We start from the raw sequence: 16381 nt of genomic DNA, 5'->3' as shown, positions 1-16381 counted from the left end.
TGGTTCTTTCAGTTTATCCAGGTCCCATCTCCTTAAATTCCCACCTTTTTGGAGTTTCTGCAGTTGTAATCTACAGTTCACAACGAGTCCATATCTGCCCCTGGGAGTGTCTTACAATTTAAAACCTGGTTCCTAAATCTCTGTCTTACCATTATATAATCTATCTGATACCTTTTAGTATCTCCAGGATTCTTCCATGTATACAATCTTCTTTTATGATTCTTGAACCAAGTGTTAGCTACCATTAAATAATGCCCTGTGCAAAATTCTACCAGACGGCTTCCCCTTTCATTTCTTACCCCCAATCCATATTCACCTACTATGTTTCCTTCTCTCCCTTTTCCTACTCTCGAATTCCAGTCACCCATGACTATTAAATTTTCGTCTCCCTTCACTACCTGAATAATTTCTTTTATCTCATCACACGTTTCATCAATTTCTTCATCATCTGCAGAGCTAGTTGGCATATAAACTTGCACTACTGTAGTAGACGTGGGCTTCGTGTCTGTCTTGCCCACAATAATGCGTTCACTATGCTATTTGTAGTAGCTAACCCGCACTCCTATTTTTTATTCATTAATAAACCTAGTCATGCATTACCCCTATTTGATTTTGTATTTATAACCCTGTATTTACCTGACCAGAAGTCTTGTTCCTCCTGCCACCGAACTTCACTAATTCCCACTATATCTAACTTTAACCTATCCATTTCCCTTTTTAAATTTTCTAACCTACCTGCCCGATTAAGGGATCTGACATTTCACGCTCCGATCCGTAGAACACCAGTTTTCTTTCTCCTGATAACAACGTCCTCCGGAGTAGTTCCCGCTCGGAAATCCGAATGGGGTACTATTTTACCTCCGGAAAAGAGGACGCCATCATCATTTAACCATACAGTAAAGCTGCATACCCTCGGGAAAAGTTACGGCTGTAGTTTCCCCTTGCTTTCAGCCGTTCGCAGTAGCAGCACAGCAAGGCCGTTTTGGTTAGTGTTACAAGGCCAGATCAGTCAATCATGCAGATTGTTGCCCCTGCAACTACTGAAAAGGCTGCTGCCCCTCTTCAGGACCCACACGTTTGTCTGGCCTCTCAATAGACACCCCTCCGTTGTGGTTGCACCTACGGTACGGCCATCTGTATCGCTGAGGCACGCAAGCCTCCCCACCAACGGCAAGGTCCATGGTTCATGAGACATACACTTGTAACAAACCCGCAGAAATGTCTGAGTTTAGCCAGTGAGTCCGTAGAGGATGGTGTAAGAGATGTAAAGTATGACTTTTCCATCTGTGTTTTGTGGAGACTGGGGCAATCCGTCCTTGGAGTATCTCAGACCGCCGTCTTGTACTGGTAGGATCCTTTCTGCCTGTTTTGCCGAGAAGCTATTAAAGTTTATGTCGGTCGCAAAAGCAGTATCAGCGCTGTGGGGTTCTCAGTATAGTGCAATTCTAATTCCTGTGAATCTAAGTGATGAAGTGGGCAGCTATATTAATCGGAATAACGTTCAAAAGGGATACGATTATGATGTACTTATTTACCAAACACCAGCTGATTGTGATTTAACTGAAAATTAATGATTTGCTGAGAGCACGGTCTTACGACAGAGCTATGTAGATCGGGAGCAGCGGCTGTGGAGCGCAGCCTGTACCTCGTACACACACTCGTGGTATTTCGTAGCCGTCCGTACATTTTCGTTAGCTTCAACATTATTCATTTCTTTATTAAGATGATCGATCTCTGGCGTAGTAATACTGTTGTAAGAAAATACTTACTATCCGTAACCGTCTCCCAATACCTTGGAAGAATCTACTTTTATTAGCAAATGGTCCGCACCCGGTAGCTGAGTGGTCAGCGCGACAGTGTGTCAACCCTAAGGACCCGGGTGCGATTCCCGGCTGGTTCGGAGATTTTTCTCCGCTCAGGCACTGGGTGTCGTGTTGTCTTGTCCTAATCATCATCATTTCATCCCCATCGACGCGCAAGTCGCCGAAGTGGCGTAAAATCGAAAGACTTGCACCTGGCGAACGGTCTACCTGACGGGAGGCCCTAGTCACACGACATTTACATTAGCAAATATTTATGAAGCCTTTCTTGCTTCGCTCCAGAACCACTGTGCTCTCCTTACTCTCGTAAAGGCTGTTGTCGTGTCCAGCCACAGCGCCTCACACCACCGCCGTTCACCGGCAACGCCATCCGGCCCACCGGCTCCTTCAGCCGGAGTGGACACTGAAATCTTACTCCCGATTGTGTGCATTCTGCGTTCTGACTGCTGCATGATACCTGCAGACGCGAAACAAAATGGTAATACTGGAAAATAAAGAAATAAAATGTGGCTCGAACAGAAGGGGTACCTCAGAAGCTGTCACTTCGTAATGTGGGCTGTGCAATAACACGCGGATACCGCATAACACCGCATGTATACGGCGGGGCAGGGAGTCCAAATGTCTGTTCAGGTACACCGCACCCGGCTGGAGCCACTGACTGATGGCTGGTTCCTGCAGAGCTACCAAACTGCGGGTACGATTACTGCTACACCTCTTCCGCCATTCCTTATAGTCCCAGACATTTTCTATGAAGTTAAGAGAAGCCAACTTCGCGGGCCAGTGCAGTCGCGACAGCGTACTCGTGTGTTAATCGAGGCAGGAACGTAACACACACACACACACACACACACACACACACACACACACACACCGTGAGCCTACAAAGGGCAACACTTTGTCACCGAGGACGTTGAAACTAACACCCTGGTCTCTGTAGGCAGTAACCTGGCCGAGCTGACCCCGAGCCGTAGTGCGGAACTGACCCTCAACCCGCCCCCCCAAACGTGTGATACGCGATTGCGGCCTAAGAAAATGGTTCAAATGGCTCTGAGCACTATGGGACTTAACATCAGAGGTCATCAGTCCCCTAGACTTAGAACTACTAAAGCCGGCCGGAGTTGCCGTGCGGTTCTGGGCGCTACAGTCTGGAACCGAGCGACCGCTACGGTCGCAGGTTCGAATCCTGCCTCGGGCATGGATGTGTGTGATGTCCTTAGGTTGGTTAGGTTTATTTAGTTCTAAGTTCTAGGCGACTGATGACCTTAGAAGTTAAGTCGCATAGTGCTCAGAGCCATTTAGAACTACTAAAACCTAACTAACCTAAGGACATCACACACAACCATGCCCGAGGCAGGATTCGAACCTGCGACCGTAGCGGTCGCGCGGTTCCTGAGCTAAGCGCCTAGAACCGCTCGGCCACCACGGCTGGCGCTTGCGACCTCACTGCGGGTTAAGCATCTCAGTCAGCCGCCTGTGCACTCGACACGTCACATCGTTTGAAGAAAACAGGCGAACCTTCGACTGGTCGGATCACACTACACAGCCCCCCCCCCCCCCCCCACACCTGTCAGCCACTGTCAGCTTTCTGCGTCGTTTAACCTACCAAAGTGCCGGTTGCGACCAGTGTTTTCACGCCGTATTACGTGACTGCAAGTGGTACTCCATTCCGTGTAGACACTGCGGCGGCGCGGTTCCTTCCGTCGCTTTACGACGAACCTGCACCTACCTGTGAACATTGTCTCAGCAGATCATCATTAGGGAAGCCGAGCAAAACCTGCTGTACTTCGACGTGAACCAGGCTGCAATTAAAGTCACTGATCTGCGTTCCGGGAGAAAGTTTTTCACACGAAATGAAAGGTTGGAAATTATGTCCTTAATATATTCTGAAACTTAGGTGAACAAGTATCGAAACCATTCAAAAACTGTTCGAAACCATTATATTTGTTTTGTCATTTCTTATCAAGCTTGAAACTTGAAATTAAAACGCTGTCAAAAGTCTTGGAATCCGTATCTTGCTAGTATCAATGTGAACAGGGAAAAATCATCACTATCCATTCTCGGAATGAGTGAAGTGTCTGTATATACGGATAATAAAGTTTGCTCGGAACCCCCAATGCGCGAGTCCTACAAGCACCTGGCCAATTTTTCTTTTTCTTTTTTCCCCGCATGGTCTTCCGGTGCCCGCAGTCGGCAGAGAACTTGTACGACAGAAGTCGCGTGCGTCGTTTGTCTGTGGATCGTATAAGCTTTGTTCCACGTGTTGACGTATGTGAAATGTTTCTGTATCGCCTACTCTGACATGGTAATTAGAGACTGTCCCAGCATTTGCAACAAATTTGAAAAACCACCTAAAAACTCCACCCATGCTGGTCGGAGTACCAGACACAGGGCCGTTGTCCCTTTCACTGCTGCACACGTGTACATACGCTATCCGCTACAATGCAACAGGCTACGTGCACTCATCAGCCGAAACATTACGACCACCGCTCACCGTGACGTCAGCATCTCCTGGTGGCGTTGCCGGCACGTGAGGCGCTAACAAAAGTACGTAACCGGAGCAGACACGGACGGGGGATCACCCTAGCCAAGATATGCGCTTCAAACGGTAAAATCCATTCAGATAAGCGATGTTCACGAAGCGTTTATTATTGCTACGCAGAGCCTGTAAACGAGTATCTCGAAAATGGCGGAGCTGGTCGGATGTTCACGTGCTACTGTTGTGAGCATCTAAGGAAAGAGGTAGGACGACATTGAAACTACCACCAGGCGCCGAATGTTTGGACGTCCACGACTCTGCACAGAAGGTCGGGTCGGAGGCTTGTCTGCTCTGTAAACTAGTATAGATGGTGATGTGTCCCATCTCTGCCGAATGATGAATTTTGCGTTTATAGTCAGTGGATTTAGATGTTGTGGTAACCAGTTTCGTTACAAGACCTTGTGGTCAGTAATCCTTGTATCCCTCGTGATGCTCTCTATTTGCTGAGGATTACTTGTTGCCAAGAGGCCAAGTATGTTTCCACAACCATCTACACTTCGAATGGGGTCCTGAACTAATTGTTCAAAATAATTTTCGGCGAAGGCATTTAGTACGATTTAGTATGTGTAAACTATGTAAATACGATTTTGGCGGACAGCTGGCGTCTTCTCGAAGCGTCTGCCAATTGAAGTTCTCTCCGGGGTCAGACAAACCGGTGACCATTCGTGCTTCCCTTTTTTGTAGGAGTTCAATACCTCCTCTCAGGTATTCCACCGGGCCGGAAGCCTTGCTCACGTTTAGAGATTTCTGCCTTTGCTCAGCGTCACTGACAGGAATAACTATCCACCATGCGATTAAAAGTCTCTGAATACCAATTAGATGATAGAGGACTGTAACATAGCGTATACCATCCTTCCGCTCTACGACGGCTTCACCTCTGCTGGGGACACTGACTGGCCATTCTTCCTCAAGAGCCGGAACCAGAGCAGGAAGTGATATTGGATGCTGGGATGTGGAACCAAGCCGACTTTCTAATTCACCCCTAAAGGTGTTCCGTTGGGCTCAGATTGTGACTGTGCCAGCTAGACTACTTGTAGAAATCTGGAACACACGAGCTATTCCCTGTGGTGATTTCAGGCGATTATTTACAACCACCCACCGCAATGGTCCAACGTCGTTGTCTGCGAGCATCTGAGGTCCGCCTGCTTTGGTTTAACTGTCGCCGTTGCTTCGCGAAGAGACTCCAGAATCGCATCACTAAGAGCAGGTGTGGACAGCTGCAGAGCGATTGACGTGTCAGTGGTGGGTTCGTCACTCAGGTGACACCCATTGACTAGTCCTGTGGCCAGCCAGTGGGCCCTGCTGACCGCTGGCCGCTTCCGCTGCCGCTGCTCCTCTGCGGCGTCCCCCGCGTCCTTTTATACTGGCGGGCCCACCCCTGCTGACAGCTGGTGGTCAGCTCCGCTTTACACAGGGGTCTGCGAATACTCGTCGTCAGACAGCGTATTCCTACACTTTAGCAAGAGTCTGGTACTCGGCCACAGTTACATTTTATGTCTACTGCTTCAATACTTGTTGAAGGAGCTGGCTTAATAGTTTCATTCAATGGGGCTAATAAATATTGCTATATTATGTAGCATTATATATATGCATATTATATAACTATTATTGCTACACAGAACTCACCTGTTTCATTTCTTCATAGGTGTTCCACAGGATATTCGGCTCATTTCGCAGTTTCCAAAATTCCAGGACGCTTGTCCAGTAGGGAGTGAACTGAACTGCAAGAAAGGCAATACGTTTTACCATAAACTTAATGATTTTTGTTTGTCTAAACGACAAACAGAAAGGATTTGGAAGACATAAATGAAGCCATCAGTAGTTCTGCAGTGAGGAGAGAGGCGTGTGTTAAACGGATGAGTGAACCTGGTGCCAGATGACGAAAGCCACATACGGCGTGCCAGTGTGTGCCTGAGTGGACGACCGGCAGCGAGTGTGGCGCTCGGCTCCGTTACCTCATGTGGAACCACCTGTTTTAACGAACAACGACGTTACAACAGCGGCAGCAGCGTGACACGGTACGTGGCGGTGCCCACTGCAACTTGACGTGAACAAGACCGCTGCGGTTTCAGTCACTGTCGCGTCACGTCTCCTCCTGTCTTCTCTGATCAGTTAGTTTGTCTGCTAAAACGACAAGTGAAGGAAGAAGGAGAAGGGCTGTAATGGCAACAGGCCAAACAAACAGAGGTGTGTGGTCTACAGTTATACTTTCTGATCTCATATCAGTTGCTGTTGTAATAAAGTTTACTGCACCAAGAATTGATGACCCCCTGTTAAGTGTAATGAAAAAATAGGTAGCTCTACTGATGCACCTCCCCTGCTAGTCGAGGGTCAACTGTTCACCCTGTACCAGCACCGTTATCTAGCATAGATGCCCTTCCTACACCTTTCCATTTTTAGTTGGCGACATTCAGGTTTTGGACTTTTTCTGCATGTAAACTCCGTGTTTCATATCCGTAGGTCGGTACTGGCAGTATGCACTGGCTGTAGACTTTCTACCTAAGCCACAGAGGCAATTTAGTTCTGAACACAGCATTCAGCTGGTCACACACTGTTTGTCCCCTGGCCAGCGCCGCTAGTGAGAAGGTGGACCATGACCGCTCGCTTCCCCGTATCGCAAGGCACGTGCTTAACGGCCAGCAAAGCGACTTGGTGACTTCCCGTGTTCCCACGTAACGCGGCGCCGCAGTAGAAGTGGGGAAAAACGGACCGCTTAAAACCGACAGCGGTGTTTCAGTTCTCAATAACCGACACTCTTCCCTACTTGTTTCCTGTTGGTTATAAGCAGCTCAATATGGATTAGCCATAGGAGCAGTGCTAAAAGTTTTCGTTTTTCATAAACTTTTTGACAAAAGGAGTAATTTTTATTCGTCAAATTTGAATTGGTTTGATATATTGCGTTCTTATGGAAAATGGGAAAAGCGACCAGTGCTATTTGAATAGCAATGGCGACAGAAACTAGCAATAAATACATAACGTGATCGGTATTGCATAGCTCAGACAATAACGTAGCCGTTGCCGTGCGTCGCGGCTTAAGGTAAGCGCGTGCGTGCAGTGTTCAGGACTTTCCCCCCACCCGGTCTATACGGCAGTTCGTCGGACACCCGTTGCATTCGTGATTAAAATTCTTCTGGGTATTGTGCTGCGTCATCGCTAAAACCTAACAACAATAATAAACTAAAACCGACGTTTCGGCCGAATTGCAACGGCCTTCCTCAGGGCACGAGGAAGGCCGTTGCAATTCGGCCGAAACGTCGGTTTTAGTTTATTATTGTTGTTAGGTTTTAGCGATGACGCAGCACAATACCCAGAAGAATTTTGATCACTATGACACCGGCCGCGGAAGACTACGTCCTTATACCCGTTGTATTGCTGAGTGGCACCAACCTTAGTCTGGAAATATTTTTCCGAAGTGACGAAGCAGTGAGGTGCAAAGTTTCATTTGCTTTAAAAAACTAAAGGTTTGTCAGCCATTTCCATGATATAATAAAAGAGGAAGGAAGCTATGGCAACAGTAATAAATAAAAAATTTAACAATAACTCATTTATAATATTTAGAAGAAACAGTAGCTCATTTGCTGACTGTCTGCATAACATGCCTCTATCTCCATGAAGCCCTTGAAAGCGAACAAATTAACACGAAACACAGACTTCTTTAATCTGGATTCTCTCCCATGGCACTGACTATTCGTATTGCTCAAACAGTGGTATGATACCCGATTAGAACACGATTTTCGAGCAGATTTTCAAAAATTATAATCAATAGGAGGCTACTGATGATTTTGTTGTAGTGTTCAACCACTTATCACTTTTAGAGGAGAGCAGTGAACGGTAGGTGGATTAATGTTTCTTTCATTTGCCTATTTAATTTAATATGTTCATTTATGTCTCTTTAAACTGTGAGAGTCAACTTTATTTCTGTCTTATTTCGATTTCTAACATTTTTACAGGAAATAGTAGGAATAAAAAAACCAAATCGTTTATTTCAGAAACAGCTTATTTCGAGCGATTTTGAAAGTGAGGTTGAATTGGCGTGGGAAAAAAACCAATATAACCGAAAAGCAGTTGCTTCAGGGATAACCACCATCCCTACGCCGAAGCAGAGGACATAATTAGTTTGTTACATGTTCCATAAACTATTTGAACATTTCTTTTACCCAGGCGCCGGCCGCGGTTGCCTTGCGGTTCTAGGCGCTCCAGTCCGGAACCACGCGATTGCTACGGTCACAGGTTCGAATCCTGCCTCGGGCATGGATGTGTGTGATGTCCTTAGGTTAGTTAGATTTAATTAGTTCTAAGTTCTAGGCGACTGATGACCTCAGATGTTAAGTCCCATAGTGCTCAGAGCCATTTGAACCAGTTTTCACCCAGGAGAAATTATTTTAACTTAGATTTAAAACTTGCTTTGCTACCTGTCAGATATTATCGAGCAAATGGACAAAAAATTGTGTTGCTGCATATCGAACTCCTTTATGAGCCATTGACAGCTTTGATAACAAGTCATCTTTCCCTCTAGTGTTGTAGGTATGTACATCACTGATCTTCTCAAACTATGATGGGTCGTTTATCATGAATTTCATTAGAGAAAATAAGCACTGTGATTGGGCAGTTAAAATTCCTAGCTCCTTGTAGAGGTACCTACATGACACCCATCAATGAACATCAGTATCAATTATACTTGTTGAATGTTAAAAGCAGTGTCATTGATATGTATAAGGAATAAGTGTGTAACCAAAATTCGACCCTGCGGGACTCCATTTGTGATTTCTCCCCAGTCAGTAAAATTTCTACCTATCCGACGTTGTTTGAATTATTCATCACAGCCTTTTGTATTCTGTCTCTTAAGTAACCAGCTGTGCATAAAGCCATTAGTTCCATAACAACTTGAATTTTTCTAAGAGAGTAACATGATTTACATATTCAAACGCCCTGGAAAGATCACAAAAATACCCACTGACGATATTTTATTATTTAAGGATTGTAGTATTTTATGAGTGAAAATATAAATAGCATTCTCAGTCAATTTAACCTTCCGGAATTCAAACTGTCAAGTGCTAAATAAACTATTTCTACTTAAGTGTTACGCGACTCTTGAGTACATAACTCTTCCGAATATTGTGCAGAAAGATGTCAGTAGGAAAACATGATGGTAACTGTTTATGTTTGTCTTGTCACCTTTATCGTGAACAGGTTTAACAGTTGCATATTTTAACCTGTCTGGAAAAACTCCCTGTGCCGGTGATGCGTGATGCTAAGGGACGTTACTTATTAATTTGGGATAACATTTCAGAATTCTGTTTGATGCTCCACCAACATCTAATGAGGTTTGGTTTTTCAAAACTTTTACCACTCCATTAAATTCAGTGAACGGCATTCGTGCTGCTTCTAGTGGCTTAAAGTTATGTGGATGGAATGACATTTTTAATACTCTTGCTTCTTCAACTGAACCAATGAATAGTATTTTTGGTGCTACATTTAGAAAGTGATTGTTAAAGGCATTCGCAAGTTGCTGATTATCAGTCGGAACATTGTCATTTAGTTTAATTGTTATGGAATCTTGTACACTGGCTGGCTGTCCTATCTCCTGTTTGACAATATCCCACATAGCTGTAATCTTACTATCCGCATAATTTATTTCTGTCACGACGTGCACACTTCTAGACATCTTAATGACTTCCCTTAAAATACTACACTATTTTTTGCACCATGAAAGTAACGTCAGATCTAGATTTATTCTGGCATCTATAATTACACTCTTCCTCTTACATGAGATTTCGGTTCCCTTAGTTATTCACGATGTACTTCTGGATAACTTTTTAGGAAAGGAACTCTCAAATACTGCCACGAATTTGCTATGAAATAAACTGAATTTGACATTACCATCTCTTTCTCTCTATACCTCATCCGACGTCACTCCTTTTAACATGCAAAACGCCGCTGTTAGCAAACGTCATCAGCTACTTGCCTTGAGTTGCACAGTGGTACCGCTGCGTTGCTGTCCAATGGCATTCACTGCCACTTCTTAGGGACGATCCAGTCCCACTACGGAGCTCAGCAGCTAGACACTATGTTGAACTACCGTAGTGGGCTACTTGTTAGATACCATGTAGTTTATTTATGTACAAATATGCAACCAGGCTTTTTTTTAATTTTTGACACATTTTATTGTATAATAAACGTCATCACTCATCTCATAAATTTACTCACGCAGAAAATCGCCATTTTAAATCACATGTGTCGTCCGTCATCCAAAAAGTACGTGCAGTTTTACTGTGCTGCTTCTTAGACATCACTCATTTGTGCCCTACGTCTAAGAAGCCATGCAGTCCTACTACACTGCTCTACTTCTTAGCCAGAATGCAGTCCTACTACACTGTCGCACTCCTTACACGGGAAGCAGCCCAGCTCGTAGAACTAGAACTGAAGCAAACTAACGTTAAAATACAGGAATGTGCTTATTCTACCACCCGTCAAAGCCGTGAATCTGTAAAACACTGCATTTGTGCACCGTCCGCATTTGGGCCTCGATGACAAATATGGGGTGACCTTACAACGTACTAATTTCTGTTTTGGGAAGACTGACAACAATGAAAAAAGCTTTTCTGAAAAAAGGAAATACATCACGATTTATTACAAATTTTAGTGTTAGAAACTCTTTTCTGAGATGTAGCGTTTTACAGAACTGACACGTGGACGACAAGGCAAGAAGAGGACAGAAGCTTTTGGTATCTGCTGCTACAGACGAATGCAGAATGTTAAGCGGGTGGATCGGATTACGAACGAACAGGTATTGGATCGAATCGGGAAGAAACGAAATTTGTGGCAGAACTCGACTAAATGAACAGATAGAGCAAGAAATTTTCATTTTGGTGTTGTTGTTGTTGTTGTTGTTGTGGTCTTCAGTCCTGAGACTGGTTTGATGCAGCTCTCCGTGCTACTCTATCCTGTGCAAGCTTCTTCATCTCCCAGTACTTACTGCAACCTACATCCTTCTGAATCTGCTTAGTGTATTCATCTCTTGGTCTCCCCCTACGATTTTTACCCTCCACGCTGCCCTCCAATACTAAATTGGTGATCCCTTGATGCCTCAGAACATGTCCTACCAACCGATCCCTTCTTCTGGTCACGTTGTGCCACAAACTTCTCTTATCCCCAATCCTATTCAATACTTCCTCATTAGTTACGTGATCTACCCATCTAATCTTCAGCATTCTTCTGTAGCACCACATTTCGAAAGCTTCTATTCTCTTCTTGTCCAAACTATTTACCGTCCATGTTTCGCTTCCATACATGGCTACACTCCATACAAATACTTTCAGAAATGACTTCCTGACACTTAAATCTATACTCGATGTTAACAAATTTCTCTTCTTCAGAAACGCTTTCCTTGCCATTGCCAGTCTACATTTTATATCCCCTCATCTTCGACCATCATCAGTTATTTTGCTCCCCAAATAGCAAAACTCCTTTACTACTTTAAGTGTCTCATTTCCTAATCTAATACCCTCAACATCACCCGACTTAATTCGACTACATTCCATTATCCTCGTTTTGCTTTTGTTGATGTTCATCTTATATCCTCCTTTCAAGACACTGTCCATTCCGTTCAACTGCTCTTCCAAGTCCTTTGCTGTCTCTGACAGAATTACAATGTCATCGGCGAACCTCAAAGTTTTTATTTCTTCTCCATGGATTTTAATACCTACTCCGAATTTTTCTTTTGTTTCCTTTACTGCTTGCTCAATATACAGATTGAATAACATCGGGGAGAGGCTACAACCCTGTCTTACTCCCTTCCCAACCACTGCTTCCCTTTCATGTCCCTCGACTCTTATAACTGCCATCTGGTTTCTGTACAAATTGTAAATAGCCTTTCGCTCCCTGTATTTTACCCCTGCCACCTTTAGAATTTGAAAGAGAATATTCCAGTCAACATTGTCAAAAGCTTTCTCTAAGTCTACAAATGCTAGAAACGTAGGTTTGCCTTTCCTTAATCTTTCTTCTAAGATAAGTCGTAAGGTCAGTATTGCCTGACGTGTTCCAGTATTTCTACGGAATCCAAACTGATCTTCCCCGAGGTCGGCTTCTACTAGTTTTTCCATTCGTCTGTAAAGAATTCGTGTTAGTATTTTGCAGCTGTGGCTTATTAAACTGATTGTTCGGTAATTTTCACATCTGTCAACACCTGCTTTCTTTGGGATTGGAATTATTATATTCTTCTTGAAGTCTGAGGGTATTTCGCCTGTTTCATACATCTTGCTCACCAGATGGTAGAGTTTTGTCAGGACTGGCTCTCCCATGGCCGTCAGTAGTTCCAATGGAATGTTGTCTACTCCGGGGGCCTTGTTTCGACTCAGGTCTTTCAGTGCTCTGTCAAACTCTTGACGCAGTATCGTATCTCCCATTTCATCTTCATCTACATCCTCTTCCATTTCCATAATATTGTCCTCAAGTTCATCGCCCTTGTATAGACCCTCTATATACTCCTTCCACCTTTCTGCCTTCCCTTCTTTGCTTAGAACTGGGTTTCCATCTGAGCTCTTGATGTTCATACAAGTGGTTCTCTTATCTCCAAAGGTCTCTTTAATTTTCCTGTAGGCAGTATCTATCTTACCCCTAGTGAGATAAGCCTCTACATCCTTACATTTGTCCTCTAGCCATCCCTGCTTAGCCATTTTGCACTTCCTGTCAATCTCATTTTTGAGACGTTTGTATTCCTTTTTGCCTGCTTCATTTACTGCATTTTTATATTTTCTCCTTTCATCAATTAAATTCAATATTTCTTCTGTTACCCAAGGATTTCTACTAGCCCTCGTCTTTTTACCTACCTGATCCTCTGCTGCCTTCACTACTTCATCCCTCAAAGCTACCCATTCTTCTTCTACTGTATTTCTTTCCCCCATTCCTGTCAATTGTTCCCTTATGCTCTTCCTGAAACTCTGTACAACCTCTGGTTCTTTCAGTTTATCCAGGTCCCATCTCCTTAAATTCCCACCTTTTTGCAATTTCTTCAGTTTTAATCTACAGGTCATAACCAATAGATTGTGGTCAGAGTCCACATCTGCCCCTGGAAATGTCTTACAATTTAAAACCTGGTTCCTAAATCTCTGTCTTACCATTATATAATCTATCTGATACCTTTTAGTATCTCCAGGGTTCTTCCATGTATACAACCTTCTATCATGATTCTTAAACCAAGTGTTAGCTATGATTAAGTTGTGCTCTGTGCAAAATTCTACCAGGCGGCTTCCTCTTTCATTTCTTAGCCCAAATCCATATTCACCTACTACGTTTACTTCTCTCCCTTTTCCTACACTTGAATTCCAGTCACCCATGACTATCAAATTTTCGTCTCCCTTCACTATTTCAATAATTTCTTTTATTTCATCATACATTTCTTCAATTTCTTCGTCATCTGCAGAGCTAGTTGGCATATAAACTTGCACTACTGTAGTAGGTGTGGGCTTCGTATCTATCTTGGCCACAATAATGCGTTCCCTATGCTGCTTGTAGTAGCTTACCCGCATTCCTATTTTCCTATTCATTATTAAACCTACTCCTGCATTACCCCTATCTGACTTTGTGTTTATAACCCTGTAGTCACCTGACCAGAAGTCTTGTTCCTTTCCATTACCATTTTGGTAATGGAAGGAAATGAGGCGGTTAGAAAGTGTAGGCAGAGTCCAAGGTTGGGTGTGCGGGGTGTTTTCGTCAGAGCGTGCAAAAATGTAAGAGGACGTACAGAATTCTCCACTGGACAGTTTGAGGCAGCCAACCTGGAGTCGGAGAAACCAGCTAGAGGAGATACGTATGTAAACTTGTCTACCGCTTTGTCTAACGTTGGTACTGTACACCTTACTTACAACTAACATGCGCACAGGTTTACATGTACTGCGCTGTTTATTTACATGTATTTTTTTTTATCTCCTGCCACGAAACAAGGAGACGTGCCCTATTACTAGGAAGTCATGATGCAGGTGTTGTTTACTTTACTTCCCCATAGGATGGCTCTGTTGAATCGTATTTACATTGTTCCATGTCAGAAATGTGGTGCTACAGAAGAATGCTGAAGATTAGATGGGTACATCACATAGCTAATGAGGAGGTATTGAATAGAATTGGGAAGAAAAGAAATTTGTGACACAACTTGACTAGAAAAAGGGATCGGTTGGTAGGACATGTTCTGACACATCAAAGGATCACTAATTTAGTATTGGAGGGCAGTGTGGAGGGTAAAAATCGTAGAGGGAGACAAAGAGATGAGTACACTAAGCAGATTCAGAAGGATGTAGGTTGCAGTAGGTATTTGGATATGAAGAAGCTTGCACAGGATAGAGTAGCATGGAGAGCTGCATCAAACCAGTCTCTGGACTGAAGACCACTACAAACAACGACAAACATGTCGGAACGTGCTACAAATCAACGACAGACCCTTTCATTACTCTGTGGGATTCAGATACGTACAGCACAACACGATGGAGCAGTACCGGTACTGTCTCGCAGCACTCACTGACATGCTCCTTGTGTGTGGGGAGGTACGTTGCAATGCCCTCGCTGCTGAAAGGCTGTACAGGGAACGATTTCCTAGCAGGCATCATCCGTCACGACGAGTGTTTATTTCTCTCGATTCACGAATGCGGCAGACTGGTTCTACATCTACATCTACATCGATACTCTGCAAATCACATTTAAGTGCCTGACAGAGGGTTCATCTAACCACCTTCACAATTCTCTATTATTCCAATGTCGTATAGCGCGCGGAAAGAATGAACACCTATATCTTTCATTACGAGCTCTTGTAAGTAGGCTGTATAGGTTTTTTATTGGTAACGCCACGTAGCGCTCTATATGAAAATCACTGGCTGTGCTGTGTGCAGTCTGTGGCTGCTTTGCATTCTTGTTGGCTATTGTAGTGTTTGACAGTTAGATGTTAACAGCGCGTAGCGTTGGGCAGTTGGAGGTGAGCCGCCAGCAGTGGTGGATGTGGGGAGAGAGATGGCAGAATTTTGAGATATTAAGATGAGCGGACGATCTGGACGTGTGTCCATCAGAAAGAGAAAATTTGTAATATTGGATATCATGGATTGATATATATATTATGACTTTTGAACACTATTAAGGTAAATACTTGCTTGTTCTCTATGAAACCCTTTCATTTGCTAACTATGCCTATCAGTAGTTAGTGCCTTCAGTAGTTTGAATCTTTTATTTAGCTGGCTGTAGTGGCGCTCGCTGTATTGCAGTAGCTCGAGTAACGAAGATTTTTGTGAGGTAAGTGATTTGTGAAACGTATAGGTTAATGTTACTCAGGGCCATTCTTTCGTAGGGATTTCTGAAAGTCAGATTTCGTTGCGCTAAAAATATTGTGTGTCAGTTTAGTGTTGATCAGAATAGGTAAAGAGCGAAATGTCTGAGTACGTTCAGTTCTGCTCAGCTGTTTGAGAATCAAATAATGTGAGAGGTTTATCAGCACAGTAATTCATTAATTTTTGTAAGGGGACGTTACACACTAATTTCCCTTATTTTATCGTGATGATCGTTCTTCCCTATGTAAGTCGGTGTCAACAAAATATTTTCGCATTTGGGGGAGGAAGTTGGTGATTCGAAAGAAGAAACGAGGTAGCTGGCAACATGAACAACACTCGCTCACCCGATCTTGAAGAGGAGGTGCCGGAACATGTTGTAGCGGACCCCGCTACAAGGTCTCGTCGTATTGCAGGTAAAATGGGCGCTGCACGTACTAGGGCATGCCGAGTACTCCACGAACAACAGTTACACCCGTATCACCCACAACGAGTCCATGCAGTGACTGTGACTGACTTTGCACCAAGGACGGCGTTGTGTCAGGTTACTGCAACAACGGGCTCACCGAAGAGATTTCCTCCAAACCGTGCTGTTTACTGACGAGGCCTCATTTGATCGTAGTGGTATTTCGAACAGCACGAATAGCAATGCGTGGGATGAGGAAAACCCTCACGCTCTAGCAGAGTCACGCCATCAGGTACGTTTTGCGCCGCGCGGGGTT

At 44.0% G+C, this 16381-nt stretch overlaps 1 protein-coding gene across 6 annotated transcripts in view; it reads right to left on the bottom strand.

Moving 5' to 3' along the window:
- Positions 1-16381, bottom strand: part of LOC126106509 (luciferin sulfotransferase-like) — a 128036-nt gene that overhangs the window by 71593 nt on the left and 40062 nt on the right. For 3 of the 6 annotated variants that reach the window (XM_049912833.1, XM_049912830.1, XM_049912829.1), the window contains exon 6: positions 5983-6077. The exons of the other annotated variants lie outside the window; for them this stretch is intronic. In XM_049912833.1, coding sequence (XP_049768790.1) covers positions 5983-6077 — 95 coding nt within the window. The remainder of the gene's footprint in view (positions 1-5982; positions 6078-16381) is intronic. 6 annotated transcript variants of the gene reach the window in all.

Source organism: Schistocerca cancellata, chromosome 10, assembly GCF_023864275.1.
Source record: "Schistocerca cancellata isolate TAMUIC-IGC-003103 chromosome 10, iqSchCanc2.1, whole genome shotgun sequence".
NCBI lineage: Eukaryota > Metazoa > Arthropoda > Insecta > Orthoptera > Acrididae > Schistocerca > Schistocerca cancellata.
Note: the sequence above shows the minus strand (reverse complement) of the source record. Positions and strands in the feature narration are given on the sequence as shown.